Source organism: Nerophis lumbriciformis, linkage group LG21, assembly GCF_033978685.3.
Source record: "Nerophis lumbriciformis linkage group LG21, RoL_Nlum_v2.1, whole genome shotgun sequence".
Classification (NCBI taxonomy): domain Eukaryota; kingdom Metazoa; phylum Chordata; class Actinopteri; order Syngnathiformes; family Syngnathidae; genus Nerophis; species Nerophis lumbriciformis.
In genome coordinates, this window is record NC_084568.2 from 43,097,501 (window position 1) to 43,116,219 (window position 18,719).

General features: G+C 39.8%; 1 protein-coding gene and 1 long non-coding RNA gene across 4 annotated transcripts in view; one reads left to right on the forward strand and one right to left on the reverse strand.

The window, feature by feature from the left end:
* The window catches only part of fam135b (family with sequence similarity 135 member B), a 295,578-nt gene that overhangs the window by 5,835 nt on the left and 271,024 nt on the right, over window positions 1-18,719 (reverse strand). For 2 of the 3 annotated variants that reach the window (XM_072915616.1, XM_061982340.2), the window contains 6 exons: window positions 15,682-15,755; window positions 15,453-15,607; window positions 7,933-9,085; window positions 4,592-4,761; window positions 1,970-2,061; window positions 1,809-1,906 (listed from right to left, as the gene is read on the reverse strand). In XM_072915616.1, the coding sequence (XP_072771717.1) occupies window positions 1,809-1,906; window positions 1,970-2,061; window positions 4,592-4,761; window positions 7,933-9,085; window positions 15,453-15,607; window positions 15,682-15,755 (1,742 nt within the window). The remainder of the gene's footprint in view (window positions 1-1,808; window positions 1,907-1,969; window positions 2,062-4,591; window positions 4,762-7,932; window positions 9,086-15,452; window positions 15,608-15,681; window positions 15,756-18,719) is intronic. The other variant, XM_061982341.2, reaches the window with a different exon arrangement.
* On the forward strand, window positions 1,621-8,107 carry LOC133620787 (uncharacterized). Its single transcript, XR_009817568.2, has 3 exons — window positions 1,621-1,717; window positions 1,802-1,951; window positions 7,971-8,107. It is a non-coding gene; the product is annotated as an uncharacterized lncRNA (long non-coding RNA).

The following is an 18,719-nucleotide window of genomic DNA, read 5'->3' on the forward strand; positions in this document are numbered from 1 at the left end:
TTTGAAGACACCTGGTGCCACAAACTAATCAGCTGATTAACTCAAAACACCTGCAAAGGGCTTTAAATGGTCTCTCAGTCCAGTTCTGAAGCCTACACAAACATGGGGAAGACTTCAGATTTGACAGCTGTCCAAAAGGCAACCATCGACACATTGCACAAGGAGGGAAAGACACAAAAGGTTATTGCTGAAGAGGCTGGCTGTTCTCAGAGCTCTGTGTCCAAACACATTAATGGAGAGGCAAAGGGAAGGAAAAACTGTGGTCAAAAAAAGTGTACAAGCGATAGGGATCACCGCGCCCTGGTCAAGATTGTGAACAAAAAACCATTCAAAAATGTGGGGGAGATTCAGAAGGAGTGGACAGCTGCTGGAGTCAGTGCTTCAAGATCCACCACCAAGAGACGCTTGAAAGACATGGGTTTCAACTGCCGCATACCTCGTGTCAAGCCACTGTTGACCAAGAAACAGCGCGAAAAGCGTCTCACCTGGGCTAAGGAAAAAAAGAGCTGGACTGCTGCTGAGTGGTCCAAAGTCATGTTTTCTGACGAAAGCAAATTTTGCATTTCCTTTGGAAATCGAGGTCCCAGAGTCTGGAGGAAGACAGGAGAGGCACAGGATACACGTTGCCTGAAGTCTAGTGTAAAGTTTCCACCATCAGTGATGGTTTGGGGTGCCATGTCATCTGCTGGTGTCGGTCCACTCTGTTTCCTGAGATCCAGGGTCAACGCAGCCGTCTACCAGCAAGTTTTAGAGCACTTCATGCTTCCTGCTGCTGACCTGCTCTATGGAGATGGAGATTTCAAGTTCCAACAGGACTTGGCGCCTGCACACAGCGCAAAATCTACCCGTGCCTGGTTTACGGACCATGGTATTTCTGTTCTAAATTGGCCCGCCAACTCCCCTGACCTTAGCCCCATAGAAAATCTGTGGGGTATTGTGAAAAGGAAGATGCAGAATGCCAGACCCAAAAACGCAGAAGAGTTGAAGGCCACTATCAGAGCAACCTGGGCTCTCATAACACCTGAGCAGTGCCAGAAACTCATCGACTCCATGCCACGCCGCATTAACGCAGTAATTGAGGCAAAAGGAGCTCCAACCAAGTATTGAGTATTGTACATGCTCATATTTTTCATTTTCATACTTTTCAGTTGGCCAACATTTCTAAAAAATCCCTTTTTTGTATTAGCCTTAAGTAATATTCTAATTTTGTGACACACGGAATTTTGGATTTTCATTTGTTGCCACTTCAAATCATCAAAATTAAATGAAATAAACATTTGAATGCATCAGTCTGTGTGCAATGAATAAATATAATGTACAAGTTACACCTTTTGAATGCAATTACTGAAATAAATCAAGTTTTTCAAAATATTCTAATTTACTGGCTTTTACCTGTAAGTGATGACATGTAACCTCCAGAAATAATCAATATTATTGGAATTAAATATATATTTTATGAGAGATTATAAAGTCATCAATATTGATTTGTATTATTATTTTAGACAACAGCCAGAAATGTAACAAAGTAAGCATTTTTATTATTACAATTTGATCTTTTAAGGCATCAATATTAATTATTATTTCCTGACGTGACACGAGTTAAAGTAAGTATTATTACATATTTTATGACAGTTTAATAAAGTAAAATGAGTATCTATTTTAATATTGCTTTTTTTTATGATTATTTCAGACTTATAACAGCCAGTCATTTAACAAAGTAAGCATGATTATTATTATTATTTCATGACTTATTGTATTATTTCTAGTCACCAGACTGATGATTATTATTATTTGTACTCAGCACTCACCTGATCCTTCCTATGGTGAGGTTGTACAGCTGGATGTGTTGGATGATCTCGTCCAACAATCTGTCCGTCATGGCGTCAAAGTCAGCAAAGGTGTCGACCTGCAGCAAGACGATGAAGTTGGTGTTGTTGTTGATGAACATCAGGTGAGGTTTCTGCATTACCTGGTTTCTTTCCGACATGAGGAAGTCCAGCCTGGATCCTGGCAGACCTAACTCGATAAAGGTCTTGACCAGGCGAAGGTCTGCACTGTTTCCTGGAAGGTGCAATGATATTATAGTTGTGATGATGACATGATATTATAGTTGTGATGATGACATGATATTATAGTTGTGATGATGACATGATATTATAGTTGTGATGATGACATGATATTATAGTTGTGATGATGACATGATATTATAGTTGTGATGATGACATGATATTATTGTTGTGATGATGACATGATATTATAGTTGTGATGATGACATGATATTATTGTTGTGATGATGACATGATATTATAGTTGTGATGATGACATGATATTATAGTTGTGATGATGACATGATATTATAGTTGTGATGATGACATGATATTATAGTTGTGATGACGACATGATATTATAGTTGTGATGATGACATGATATTATAGTTGTGATGATGACATGATATTATTGTTGTGATGATGACATGATATTATTGTTGTGATGATGACATGATATTATAGTTGTGATGATGACATGATATTATAGTTGTGATGATGACATGATATTATAGTTGTGATGATGACATGATATTATAGTTGTGATGACGACATGATATTATAGTTGTGATGATGACATGATATTATAGTTGTGATGATGACATGATATTATAGTTGTGATGATGACATGATATTATAGTTGTGATGATGACATGATATTATAGTTGTGATGATGACATGATATTATAGTTGTGATGATGACATGATATTATAGTTGTGATGATGACATGATATTATTGTTGTGATGATGACATGATATTATAGTTGTGATGATGACATGATATTATAGTTGTGATGATGACATGATATTATAGTTGTGATGATGACATGATATTATAGTTGTGATGATGACATATTATAGTTGTGATGATGACATGATATTATAGTTGTGATGATGACATGATATTATAGTTGTGATGATGACATGATATTATAGTTGTGATGATGACATGATATTATTGTTGTGATGATGACATGATATTATAGTTGTGATGATGACATGATATTATAGTTGTGATGATGACATGATATTATAGTTGTGATGATGACATGATATTATAGTTGTGATGACGACATGATATTATAGTTGTGATGATGACATGATATTATAGTTGTGATGACGACATATTATAGTTGTGATGATGACATGATATTATAGTTGTGATGATGACATGATATTATAGTTGTGATGATGACATGATATTATTGTTGTGATGATGACATGATATTATAGTTGTGATGATGACATGATATTATAGTTGTGATGATGACATGATATTATAGTTGTGATGATGACATGATATTATAGTTGTGATGACGACATGATATTATAGTTGTGATGATGACATGATATTATAGTTGTGATGATGACATGATATTATAGTTGTGATGACGACATGATATTATAGTTGTGATGATGACATGATGTTATAGTTGTGATGATGACATGATATTATAGTTGTGATGATGACATGATATTATAGTTGTGATGATGACATGATATTATAGTTGTGATGATGACATGATATTATAGTTGTGATGATGACATGATATTATAGTTGTGATGATGACATGATATTATTGTTGTGATGATGACATGATATTATAGTTGTGATGATGACATGATATTATAGTTGTGATGATGACATGATATTATAGTTGTGATGATGACATGATATTATAGTTGTGATGATGACATGATATTATAGTTGTGATGATGACATGATATTATAGTTGTGATGATGACATGATATTATAGTTGTGATGATGACATGATATTATAGTTGTGATGATGACATGATATTATAGTTGTGATGATGACATGATATTATAGTTGTGATGATGACATGATATTATTGTTGTGATGATGACATGATATTATAGTTGTGATGATGACATGATATTATTGTTGTGATGATGACATGATATTATAGTTGTGATGATGACATGATATTATAGTTGTGATGATGACATGATATTATAGTTGTGATGATGACATGATATTATAGTTGTGATGACGACATGATATTATAGTTGTGATGATGACATGATATTATAGTTGTGATGATGACATGATATTATTGTTGTGATGATGACATGATATTATAGTTGTGATGATGACATGATATTATAGTTGTGATGATGACATGATATCATAGTTGTGATGATGACATGATATTATAGTTGTGATGATGACATGATATTATAGTTGTGATGACGACATGATATTATAGTTGTGATGATGACATGATATTATAGTTGTGATGATGACATGATATTATAGTTGTGATGATGACATGATATTATAGTTGTGATGATGACATGATATTATAGTTGTGATGATGACATGATATTATAGTTGTGATGATGACATGATATTATAGTTGTGATGATGACATGATATTATAGTTGTGATGATGACATGATATTATAGTTGTGATGATGACATGATATTATAGTTGTGATGATGACATGATATTATAGTTGTGATGATGACATGATATTATAGTTGTGATGACGACATGATGGCCATGTCAGCCACTCACCATCCAGGCCGTGCACACAAACCACCAAGTGAATTCCATCATCAAACTCCTCGTCTTCCTCCTCGGGAGGGAAGTAAGGAAGCTGTGAGGCCAGCACGGGAAGGTCGCAGTAGAAAGTGCCTGCAAAGTCCTTCATGCCTTCAAACTGAGCCTCTTTGGCCTTGGAGAAACTGCACAAAACATGAATAATAATTACATAACATGGCCAATAATAATCACATATGGATATATAAATATGATATAGTGTACATTGACTTTTAACAAGAGACTAGAACAATATCCATGCAACTATTTATGTACATATATGTATACATACATGTTTATGTGCATCTACACATAGACATGTATATACTCACATCTATGTACGTGTGTATATACATGTATGTACACGTCTGTGTACGCGTCTGTCTATCTACATGTATTTATGTACATATATATATTTCATGTATTTATGTACATGTATATACGGTATACATATACATGAAAACGTGTCTTGAACCTTTTTATTATACATTTTTTTCAAAACTATCAACAATCTGTGCATTCCTGACTCTTTCTGGCATGTTCTAATCTATACGTGTACATAAATACATGTATATATACACATGTATGTACATAATACATGTATTTATGTACATGTATAGATTAGAACATGTATAAGTACATGTACATAAATACATGTATTTATGTACATGTACGTAATACATGTATTTATGTACATGTTTAGATTAGAACATGTATAAATACATGTATATATACATGTATTGATTAGAACATGTATATATACATTTATACATGTATTTATGTACATGTATAGATTAGAACATGTATAAATACATGTACATATACATGTATGTACATGTGTTGATTAGAACATGTATATATACATGTACATAAATGCATGTATTTATGTACATATGCATTGGATCAGTCTCCTTTCTTTAACAGGCAGAAGCTTTATAACCTCACTAATGCCTTGCATCATCTATATTAGATATATAACAACGGGCGGATGCGGTTCTGATCAAATGTTAGATCGGGTGGATTGCGGATGGTTGACGACTTTCTGATGCGGTTGCGGATGAAATAATTGCCTATCCGCGCATCTAAAATGTACATGTATTTATACATGTTCTAATCTATACATGTACATAAATACATGTATAAATGTATATATACATGTTCTAATCAATACATGTATATATACATGTATAAATGTATATATACATGTTCTAATCAATACATGTATATATACATGTATAGATTAGAACATGTATAAATACATGTACATAAATACATGTATATATACATGTTGTTATATATCTAATATAGACGATGCAAGGCATTAGTGAGGTTATAAAGCTTTTGCCTGTTAAAGAAAGGAGACTGATCCAATGCAGCACAGACATTTGCGTCACGACCCAGACGCACACCAGTGCGCAATCATATGGGAGCCGCGCTGAGCACACCTCCAAGCGCGTCTCGCTGCCGGCGACGGCCGGGTATATGGGCCCGACGCTCCAGCGCCATCCATTTTCAGGGCTAGTTGATTCGGCAGGTGGGTTGTTACACACTCCTTAGCGGGTTCCGACTTCCATGGCCACCGTCCTGCTGTCTATATCAACCAGGGTGAGCCCCACCCCTTTCGTGAGCGCACTGCGCGCGGAGTGACCCCTGTTACGCGCCCCCGGCAACAGGGGTGGCGGGCAGGTAAGCTGCGCGGGCGGAGCGCGCGGAGTGACCCCTGTTACGAGCCCCCGGCCACGGGTGTGGCGGGCAGGTAAGCTGCTTACCTGCTGCGCGTGACGCCGGCCGCGGCGAAGGCGGACGAGGCGGGGTGTCGGTGCGGTGGGCGCGGTGGTGACCCTGGACGTGCGTCGGGCCCTTCTCGCGGATCGCCTCAGCTACGGCTCCCGGTGGGGCCCTCTCGGGGGAAGGGGCCTCGGTCCCGGACCCCGGCGAGGCGTCCCTTCTCTGCTCCGTAAAAGTGTCCATCTCTTTTTCTTTTTTTTCTTCTGTTGTGGCATATGCTGCAGGTGCCTGCTCGTTTTTCGTATGTGGGTAACAACATTTAACTATGTATATATATTTACCAATTGGTTTAACTGCCACCCGCCTGAATCTATTTAAAATCTAATTTTTTTTTATTTCAACCGCCCGACCCGACCCGACCCGCGGATAAAATCTAATTTTTTTTAATTTCATCCGCCCGATCCGCGGATAATCCGCGGACTCCGCGGTTGTGCCCGCAAACCGCGCATCTCTAATGTACATATACATGTATGTACATGTATATATACATGTACATAAATGCATGTATTTATGTACATGTATTGATTAGAACATGTCAGGACTGCAAAGATTGTTGATATTTTTGAAAAACATAAAATAAAAAAGGTTCAAGACACTTTTTTATCAGGCTTTTTTACTGATCATGTTAAGCTCTTCCTTGGTGTTTTATTCTGTTATTTTCTATTGTATTCATTGCTATTAATACAACTTTGTTTTTATTCATTTATTCACGTACTTCATTTGTACGTATTAATATTGTACATATATTTCAAACTAGATTTTATTTTCTATTGTGGCGTTTTCTCCATCCTCAGTGCCGAGTGTTATTGACAATAGTAGTGTGTGTGTGTGTGTGTGTGTGTGTGTGTGTGTGTGTGTAAAGCACGTAGTGTTGCGTATGAAAAGCGTGTTACTCATCAAGTTGTAATAATAATATTTACAGAAGTGATTTGTTGTCACATTTTATTCACTTGAGGGAAAATAAACTTGTCAAACTCCAGTCATTTTTATAGTAAAACTATACATTTTATTGTACATTTTCTCATAATCATAATATTATTATTTTTGGACTACATTTCTTACTAATATTACAATATGCAATATTATAATTATTATTTTGACTACAATGTATTTATTAGCACTACTAGTCCATTAAGTGCACAATATTACATCCCAGATTTAATTATTGTCCTTTTTTCTCAGAATTAATTGGTTAATGATCTCGCAATGCAGTCTGCTGAAAATGATGGAAAGCGCCTCTCTCCATAGCAACTGACGCTGTGGTCAAAGTTGGAATTGCCACAAACCACATATTAAGATGTTCAACATTCTACTGCCATCTGGCAGCTCGAGTGGATAGTTCACCCCATCAATCTGTCACGTTTCAGGTGTCAGGTCAACAGCAATGAATTATTCCTATTAGTACTACTTAGCAAATAATAGACTTTTATCAATAGAACATTGCATATTAGCTAAATAAGGCAGCCAAATATGACTAGTTTGTCAAGTGATTATAATGTAATATTAATAGTATATGTCAAGTGTGTCACCTGATCATGCGTTCGTTGCTTCCGTCGTCCATTCCCAGGTGGCTCGCGAAGGTTGAGACGATGCCAAAGGAGCCCAGTGGCTGATGGGTAATGGGCGAGGCGGTGTGGCGAGTGGACAGGCCGCTGATGGAGGGCGAGTCTCTGAGGACGGAGGAGAAGGGCAGACATGTTGGGGCGCAGGACATGTTGACCACCTCCACCATCTTCTTGTTGACGAAGGCCAGGCCGGAGTTGTTGCTGCGGCCTTGTTGTGTTCTCTGAAGGACATTTTCCTTCCCGGCACTGAGACGGATCTGCTCCACCGAGACGCCGAGGTCGTCGTCAGGAGGAAGACGGAGGTCCTCCGTGGACCCCTGACTGTCTTTGTTGCCTTGACGACTGCCCCAGTTTGTCATTGAACTGGATGACGGAGATTTGTCCGAGTGCAAAGAAAAGTCTTCCGGTTGTTGTAGAACTTGGACATCCTGGCCTAGGAGCACGTGGTCCTCGTCGTCCGGGCTGCTGATCTGCGGGGCCGACATGGACTTGGTCAGCTTGGCGCCTTGACCCTGCTCGTCCTCGTAAGGCAGCGAGCTGATGGACGTCAAAGACGCTTGGATGTTGCCGTCCAGCTGCAGGCCTTCCAAGGAGCTGCGGCGGACCGGCCGCCGAAGGACTTTGTGTCTGGGGATCTCCCGCTCACGAGCTGGCAGGGCCACCGAGCTGGGCTCGCTCTCGATGCCCGAGTCCGATATGAGCGAGGAGGAGCGCTTGATTATCTTGGAGAGGACAGAACCTCCTCGGTCCTTCCTGAGAGCACCAGGGGAGGACGATAGGACTGAAAGGTGACAGACCAGAGGAACACTTCCTGCCTCACTGTCGTGGTTTAACACCAAAGACTCCTCGTCCTCGCTCCTTTGGCTGATGCTCACCTCGAGGTCAGCCATCATCTTCTTTCCTCCACTTCTGCAAGAATGTCTGAGAGCCTGAGGACCACAGCTGTCCTCTGAGTCCTGGTGGTCTGTGACTGACACTGCGCTCTGCTGGGCGATGAGCGACACGTAAGTGGTCAGGTCCATGCAGTCGTCTTCAGGACACGCCTCTCTCTCTGGACTCCTCTTGGCTGCAGGATCCCACAGAGTCTGGTCCTCGCACGTCGGCATAACTACTTCTGCTGAAAAATACACACATTCAATGTAAAGTAGGATAAATTAAAGGTTATAAAAAAATAAATAAAATAAAAAATGTAATTAAAGTAAATAGAATGTAAAGGTAGTAGAGATGCGCGGATAGGCAATTTATTTCATCCGCAACCGCGTCAACCATCCGCCATCCACCCGATGTAACGTTTGATCAGAACTGCACCCGCCCGCCATCCACCCGTTGTTATATATCTAATATAGACGATGCAAGGCATTAGTGAGGCATACCTGCCAACTACTCCGGTTTTCCCGTAATTCGTACGGTTTTCATCAACCTATTCCGGGTTACGGTTGCAGTGATAAAAAATACGGTTTTTCATTAATTAAAAAAAAAAAAGGGTGAAAACTACGCGAATTGCACCTTGTGCAGACAAGATTTTTCGATCGGACACGGAGGAATTAGTGATGTAAAAGACCACGTTGGGACAAAAAAACACAAGTCTAATGCCGTTGCTAGCGATACAAGTGGAAAACTTTCAACGTTTTTCGTCGCCCAAACAGATTCTTTGGATGTGATAAATGCCGAAGTTTTATTTACGGAGGCAATAATTGAGCATGGACTTCCAATCGCACTGGCTGATCACATGGGACAGTTAAATGTTTGTAATGCAACCTTTAAAAATCATTACGCGGTGATCGCGGTCCCAAAAATAAACTTTTCTTGCATGATAATGTCCAGAAAAATTCGCTTTATATTATTATAGAGTCCTTTTAACGAATGAGTTTGATGGTTTATCACAAACCTTAAATGAAAGAAGTCCTTTGTTCTCCTGCACCATGCATGCGCTTTGGCCTTGCTTCGTGTTTGGTGCGCAATCCTGTCGGCTGTATTTCACAGCACGACATACTGTTAAAAGTGTTTATACTATTTATGCTTTCAAGTCCAAGTTGAAGAAATCTTGTTAAATGTTGACAGCATAACTACCAAAATACAGAAGTATGTCCTTAATATTTTTGCAGTGCTATTTCTGTTGAAAAGTTCAAATGATTACATTAGAGATGTGATGTGCCACTTTTCAAGTGTCTGATGGCTTAAATTAATTTTCATTCATTTTTCATATTTTGAATTCTTTTGAAAGGTTTACAAAAAAACTACATTTGAATTGTAATTCCATGCTATTGACAGGACTATTAATTTTAATGAAGTTAGCTTACCATGTTTACATTATGATAATTGTGATAGAAAATGTGAATTTTAGGCACAGAATATTTTTTACAATTGAACAAGGCAGTAGATTATACAAGCTTGGACAGAAAGTTAATAATGACACCAATTTTTTTTTTTAATGGAATTGTTTAGTACTGTTTTACCATTTGTTTACTGTAAAAAGTGTTTATACTGTTTATACTTTCAATGAACAAATTGAAGTCTTGTGAAAGGTTGACAGGATAACTGGCATTAACTGTCAAAATAATTTCAAACTATTGAAGTTAGCTTACAGAATAAACATGTCAATCAACCCATATGATTTTTGCTGTAATACTTTTGTTTTGAAAAGTCACTGTGACTGATAGAAAAGTGATGGTTTTAGCAACATTTTAACCTGTCTGAATGCTAATAATCATTTTGCGTCGGGGGGCAAAGCCCTGAACCCTCCACCAGGACTTTGTCCTGGACCTACCGGGGCCTGCGGCCCCTGGACCCTGGCTACTAGGTTTTTCTGATTTCAAAAGTTGGCAGGTATGGTGAGGTTATAAAGCTTTTGCCTGTTAAAGAAAGGAGACTGATCCAATGCAGCACAGACATTCGCGTGCCACGCTGTCACGACCCAGACGCACACCAGTGCGCAATCATATGGGAGCCGCGCTGAGCGCACCTCCAAGCGCGTCTCGCTGCCGGCGACGGCCAGGTATGGGCCCGACGCTCCAGCGCCATCCATTTTCAGGGCTAGTTGATTCGGCAGGTGGGTTGTTACACACTCCTTAGCGGGTTCCGACTTCCATGGCCACCGTCCCGCTCTCTATATCAACCAGGGTGAGCCCCAACCCTTTCGTGAGCGCACTGCGCGCGGAGTGACCCCTGTTACGCGCCCCCGGCAACAGGGGTGGCGGGCAGGTAAGCTGCGCGGGCGGAGCGCGCGGCGTGACCCCTGTTACGAGCCCCCGGCCACGGGGGTGGCGGGCAGGTAAGCTGCTTACCTGCTGCGCGTGACGCCGGCCGCGGCGAAGGCGGACGAGGCGGGGTGTCGGTGCGGTGGTGACCCTGGACGTGCGTCGGGCCCTTCTCGCGGATCGCCTCAGCTACGGCTCCCGGTGGGGCCCTCTCGGGGGAAGGGGCCTCGGTCCCGGACCCCGGCGAGGCGTCCCTTCTCCGCTCCGTAAAAGTGTCCATCTCTTTTCTTTTTTTTTCTTCTTCTGTTGTGGCATATGCTGCAGGTGCCTGCTCGTTTTTCGTATGTGGGTAACAACATTTAACTATGTATATATATTTACCAATTGGTTTAACTGCCACCCGCCTGAATCTATTTAAAATCTAATTGTTTTTTATTTCAATCGCCCGACCCGACCCGCGGATAAAATCTAATTTTTTTTAATTTCATCCGCCCGATCCGCGGATAATCCGCGGACTCCGCGGTTGTGCCCGCAAACCGCGCATCTCTAAAAGGTAGTAAATAAAAGTTTTAAAAAAAAGGAATATCGAAGGTAAAACAAGGTAAAAAACTTTAAAAAATGAATACAATGTAAACACAAATTAAAAACTGGTAAAAAAGGAATACAGAAGGTAAAAACAAGGTAAAAGACGGTCAAAGATTAATAGAATATAAATCAAACTTAAATATAAGTTAAATAAAAAGGTAAAAAAGGAATATCAAAGGTAAAAACACGGTAAAAGACGGTCAAAGAAAATAAGTACCGTATTTTTCGGACTATAAGTGGCAGTTTTTTTCATAGTTTGGCCGGGGGTGCGACTTATACTCAGGAGCGACTTATGTGTGAAATGATGAACACGTTATAATATTATTGATCTCATTCACGTAAGAGACTAGACGTATAAGATTTCATGGGATTTAGCGATTAGGAGTGACAGATTGTATAGCATGTTCTATATGTTATAGTTATTTGAATGACTCTTACCATAATATGTTACGTTAACATACCAGTTGCTTATTTATGCCTCATATAACGTACACTTATTCAGCCTGTTGTTCACTATTCTTTATGTATTAGGGCCCGCATGTCCCATTGTATAAGGACTCCCAAAGGGAGTCCTTATACAATGGGACATAAGGACCTATTGAATTTGTAAGGTTTTATTAGGGCCCGCAATGGCCCATTGCAAAAGGACTCCCGTAGGGAGTCCTTATGCAATGGGACATAAGGACCTATTGTTATTGTAACGTTTTATTCTTTATTATTCTTCCGCCGCCTCTTTGAGCACTAATTTGACCCACTCAACATGCTTCAAAACTCACCATATTTGACCCACCCATCAGGACCTGCGAAAATTGTCTTTTAATAAAAAAAACGAACCGCAAAAATCAAAATTGCGCTCTAGCGCCCCCTAGGAAGAAAAAAAACTAGACTGCCTGTAACTCCCACTAGGAAGGTCGGAGAGACATGAAACAAAAACCTTTATGTAGGTCTGACTTAGACCTAGATTTCATAATGGTATATTCTCGGGCAAAAATCAACAGGCAATTCCCCCTTCAAGACAAAAAAGTACTAAAAAAAGTCACTTTTGCCTCTTTGAGTTGTATTTTGACCCCCTTAACATGCTTCAAAACTCACCAAACTGAACGCACACATCAGGACTGGCAAAAACTGTGATCTAATAAAAAAACCTAACCCCAAATTCAAAAATTGCGCTCTACAGCAATTTTTGAATAAAACGGAGAAAAAACTGCTCCTCGGAAGAAAAAAATTACAAAACTGCCTGTAACTCCCACTGGGAAGGTCGGAGAGACATGAAACAAAAACCTCTATGTAGGTCTCACTCAGACCTACATTTCATAGATTGACAACCCCCAGCAAAAATCAACAGGAAGTTTGCTATTACCCCTTCAAAACAAAATTTTTGTAAAAACCGGTCACCTTCCTTCAAAACTTATCTCCTCTGAGCACGTTTGTCGTTTCGGCTTCAAACTAACACAGGAGAGAGATTGAACCCTTGTGTATAAAAGTATAGAACAGCTTTTTATAACTGCTCCGGTTTTGATTTTATGACCCTTCAAAGAACCGCTGCGCTGCTGTTTTTTCTAGATGGCTGCTTAAAAGCAGGAAGCACCAGCGTGCCCACACAATGCAGACAAGGTAGGTACACTAGACAAAAGTCTTGGGACACTTCGGACTAAAAGTAGACAAAAGTATTGGGACACTTATGACTAGCACTGGACAAAAGTATTGGGACACTTAGGACTAAAAGTAGACAAAAGTATTGGGACACTTAGGACAAAAAGTGGACAAAAGTATTTGGATACTTGGGACTACAACTTGACAAAAGTATTGGGACACTTATGACAAAAACTTGACAAAAGTATTGGGACACTTACACTGGACAAAAGTATTGGGACACTTAGGACTACACCTTGACAAAAGTATTGGGACACTTAGTAACACCACTGAACAAAACTATTGGGACACTTCGGACTAAACATAGACAAAAGTATTGAGACACTTAAGCCTACCACTTGACAAAAGTATTGGGACACTTACACTGGACTAAAGTTTTGGGACACTTAGGACTACAACTTGACAAAAGTATTGGGACACTTAGGACAAAATCTTGACAAATGTATTGGGCCATTTGGGACTAAAACTGGACATAAGTATTGGGACACTTAGGAATACAACTGGACAAAAGTATTGGGACACCTACACTGGACAAAAGTATTGGGACACTTAGGACTACACCTTGACAAAAGTATTGGGACACTTAGTAACACCACTGAACAAAACTATTGGGACACTTCGGACTAAACATAGACAAAAGTATTGAGACACTTAAGCCTACCACTTGACAAAAGTATTGGGACACTTACACTGGACTAAAGTTTTGGGACACTTAGGACTACAACTTGACAAAAGTATTGGGACACTTAGGACAAAAACTTGACAAATGTATTGGGCCATTTGGGACTAAAACTGGACATAAGTATTGGGACACTTAGGAATACAACTGGACAAAAGTATTGGGACACCTACACTGGACAAAAGTATTGGGACACTTAGGACTACACCTTGACAAAAGTATTGGGACACTTAGTAACACCACTGAACAAAACTATTGGGACACTTCGGACTAAACATAGACAAAAGTATTGAGACACTTAAGCCTACCACTTGACAAAAGTATTGAGACACTTAAGCCTACCACTTGACAAAAGTATTGAGACACTTAAGCCTACCACTTGACAAAAGTATTGGGACACTTACACTGGACTAAAGTTTTGGGACACTTAGGACTACAACTTGACAAAAGTATTGGGACACTTCGGACAAAAACTTGACAAATGTATTGGGCCATTTGGGACTAAAACTGGACATAAGTATTGGGACACTTAGGAATACAACTGGACAAAAGTATTGGGACACCTACACTGGACAAAAGTATTGGGACACTTAGGACTACACCTTGACAAAAGTATTGGGACACTTAGTAACACCACTGAACAAAACTATTGGGACACTTCGGACTAAACATAGACAAAAGTATTGGGACACTTAAGCCTACCACTTGACAAAAGTATTGGGACACTTACACTGGACTAAAGTTTTGGGACACTTAGGACTACAACTTGACAAAAGTATTGGGACACTTAGGACAAAAACTTGACAAATGTATTGGGCCATTTGGGACTAAAACTTGACAAAACTCTTGGAACTCCTAGGACTACCACTGGACAAAAGTATTGGGACGCTTACACTGGACAAAAGTCTTGGGACACTTAGGACTAAAACTGGACATAAGTATTGGGACACTTAGGAATACAACTGGACAAAAGTATTGGGACACTTAGGACTAAAACTGGACATAAGTATTGGGACACTTAGGAATACAACTGGACAAAAGTATTGGGACACCTATACTGGACAAAAGTATTGGGACACTTAGGACTACAACTTGACAAAAGTATTGGAAAATTTAGGACCAAAACTGGAAATAAGTATTGGGACACTTAGGACTAGCACCTGCCAAATACGCGGGCCCGACCAATGCTGCTTGCAGCTTTAATTTTAAATTGCCTTTCAAATGTCTATTCATGCTGTTGGCTTTTATCAAATACATTTCCCCAAAAAATGCCAACCAAGCAAGTCAATCAATCAACGTTTACCCTTAATCACAAATGCCTCAAAGGACTGAAGGGTCAGAGCTTTTCTTCCTGTCACACGCACACACACCTGCTTGAGTAGAGTCCACGTATCGGTCCTCAAAGATGATGGGCAGGCTGCTGCAGTCGCCATCGATGTCCAAACACTCCACAGGCAGAGGAGGCAACTTGGCCAGGTAGTCGGAGCCTCGCACTTCTGCTGCTACTTCACCTTGTCTGCTGATGCTGAGGACAAATCAACAACAATTCAATGTTTGCATCTTTTCAAAAGTGTCCTTATAGATATTGCCTTTACTCACAGCTCCTCTTGGAAGGTTAGAGATGTTTCTTTGGGATGTGCGGTGAAGAAATACGCCTCAGAAAATCTCCTCACCTTCCACGAATAAAACATTGCATTTAAATTGGACTTTTTTCCGTCAGTGAACAACAGAAGGTGTCACCAGCCGTCACAATACAGGTAAAAGCCAGTAAATTAGAATATTTTGAAAAACTTGATTTATTTCAGTAATTGCATTCAAAAGGTGTAACTTGTACATTATATTTATTCATTGCACACAGACTGATGCATTCAAATGTTTATTTCATTTAATTTGGATGATTTGAAGTGGCAACAAATGAAAATCCAAAATTCCGTGTGTCACAAAATTAGAATATTACTTAAGGCTAATACAAAAAAGGGATTTTTAGAAATGTTGGCCAACTGAAAAGTATGAAAATGAAAAATATGAGCATGTACAATACTCAATACTTGGTTGGAGCTCCTTTTGCCTCAATTACTGCGTTAATGCGGCGTGGCATGGAGTCGATGAGTTTCTGGCACTGCTCAGGTGTTATGAGAGCCCAGGTTGCTCTGATAGTGGCCTTCAACTCTTCTGCGTTTTTGGGTCTGGCATTCTGCATCTTCCTTTTCACAATACCCCACAGATTTTCTATGGGGCTAAGGTCAGGGGAGTTGGCGGGCCAATTTAGAACAGAAATACCATGGTCCGTAAACCAGGCACGGGTAGATTTTGCGCTGTGTGCAGGCGCCAAGTCCTGTTGGAACTTGAAATCTCCATCTCCATAGAGCAGGTCAGCAGCAGGAAGCATGAAGTGCTCTAAAACTTGCTGGTAGACGGCTGCGTTGACCCTGGATCTCAGGAAACAGAGTGGACCGACACCAGCAGATGACATGGCACCCCAAACCATCACTGATGGTGGAAACTTTACACTAGACTTCAGGCAACGTGGATCCTGTGCCTCTCCTGTCTTCCTCCAGACTCTGGGACCTCGATTTCCAAAGGAAATGCAAAATTTGCATGGTTGAGTGATGGTTTGGGGTGCCATGTCATCTGCTGGTGTCGGTCCACTCTGTTTCCTGAGATCCAGGGTCAACGCAGCCGTCTACCAGCAAGTTTTAGAGCACTTCATGCTTCCTGCTGCTCACCTGCTCTATGGAGATGGAGATTTCAAGTTCCAACAGGACTTGGCGCCTGCACACAGCGCAAAATCTACCCGTGCCTGGTTTACGGACCATGGTATTTCTGTTCTAAATTGGCCCGCCAACTCCCCTGACCTTAGCCCCATAGAAAATCTGTGGGGTATTGTGAAAAGGAAGATGCAGAATGCCAGACCCAAAAACGCAGAAGAGTTGAAGGCCACTATCAGAGCAACCTGGGCTCTCATAACACCTGAGCAGTGCCAGAAACTCATCGACACCATGCCACGCCGCATTAACGCAGTAATTGAGGCAAAAGGAGCTCCAAGCAAGTATTGAGTATTGTACATGCTCATATTTTTCATTTTCATACTTTTCAGTTGGCCAACATTTCTAAAAATCCCTTTTTTGTATTAGCCTTAAGTAATATTCAAATTTTGTGACACACGGAATTTTGGATTTTCATTTGTTGCCACTTCAAATCATCAAAATTAAATGAAATAAACATTTGAATGCATCAGTCTGTGTGCAATGAATAAATATAATGTACAAGTTACACCTTTTGAATGCAATTACTGAAATAAATCAAGTTTTTCAAAATATTCTAATTTACTGGCTTTTACCTGTATATTCCCTTTGTTTAACCACGAGTGTTAATTGAAATTCCACTGACAGACGCAGACATAAATAGCACAGCAAACATGTTCATCTGACACCTGTTACTATTAAACCTCACCATACAGTGTGGTTTAACTAGTAATAGTTAGTTTATTTAAAGCTTAGATGTTTTTCATGTGTCTTGTTCTTATAAGTTGACAGTAAAGTAGCAATAGAATGGAAAAACAAGTTCACTTTATATGCTAAATTGTTTCATTGTATCCATTAAACCAGGGGTTGGCAACCCGCGGCTCTAGTGCCGCCCTAGTGGCTCTCTGGAGCTTTTTCAGAAATGTATGAAAAATGGAAAAAGATGAGGAGAAAAAAATCTATTTTTTGTTTTAATATGGTTTCTGTAGGAGGACAAACATGACACAAACCTCCCTAATTGTTATAAAGCACACTGTTTATATTAAACATGCTTCACTGATTCCAGTATTTGGCGAGCGCCGTTTTGTCCTACTAATTTTGGCGGTCCTTGAACTCACCGTAGATTGTTTACATGTATAACTTTCTAGGACGTGTTTTATGCCACTTCTTTTTCTGTCTCATTTTGTCCACCAAACTTTTAAGGTTGTGCATGAAAGGTGAGTTTTGTTGATGTTATTGACTTGTGTGGAGTGCTAATCAGACATATTTGGTCACTGCATGACTGCAAGCTAATCGATGCTAACATGCTATTTAGGCTAGCTATATGTACATATTGCATCATTATGCCTCGTTTGTAGATGCTAACATGCTATTTAGGCTAGATATATGTACATATTGCATCATAATGCCTCATTTGTAGCTATATTTGAAGTCATTTAGTTTCCTTTAAGTCCTCTTAATTCAATTGATATCTCATGACACACTATCTGTATGTAATATGGCTTTTAATTTTTTGCGGCTCCAGACAGATTTTTTTTTTTGTATTTTTGGTCCAATATGGCTCTTTCAACATTTTGGGTTGCCGACCCCTGCATTGAACATATCCAATTGTATTTACAATCCACAAAGTATGTGAAAATAGCGTCTAAACATTGCAAAATGCCACAAGAACTGTGGACCATTTTGCACACCAGCCATCAATCAAGACCATTGAGTGTCTTTATAACCGCGCCTTGAAAGTCCTAGACAAGAACAGTATACAATATCATCATTGCCAAATTTGAACCAAATACAATATTTTAAGTTTTACCAATTTTATTTTGTTACACACAGTCAAACTGGTTTTTAAATGCTTGGATAACTCTGCTCCCCAATTGCTCTGCAAGGCAATTC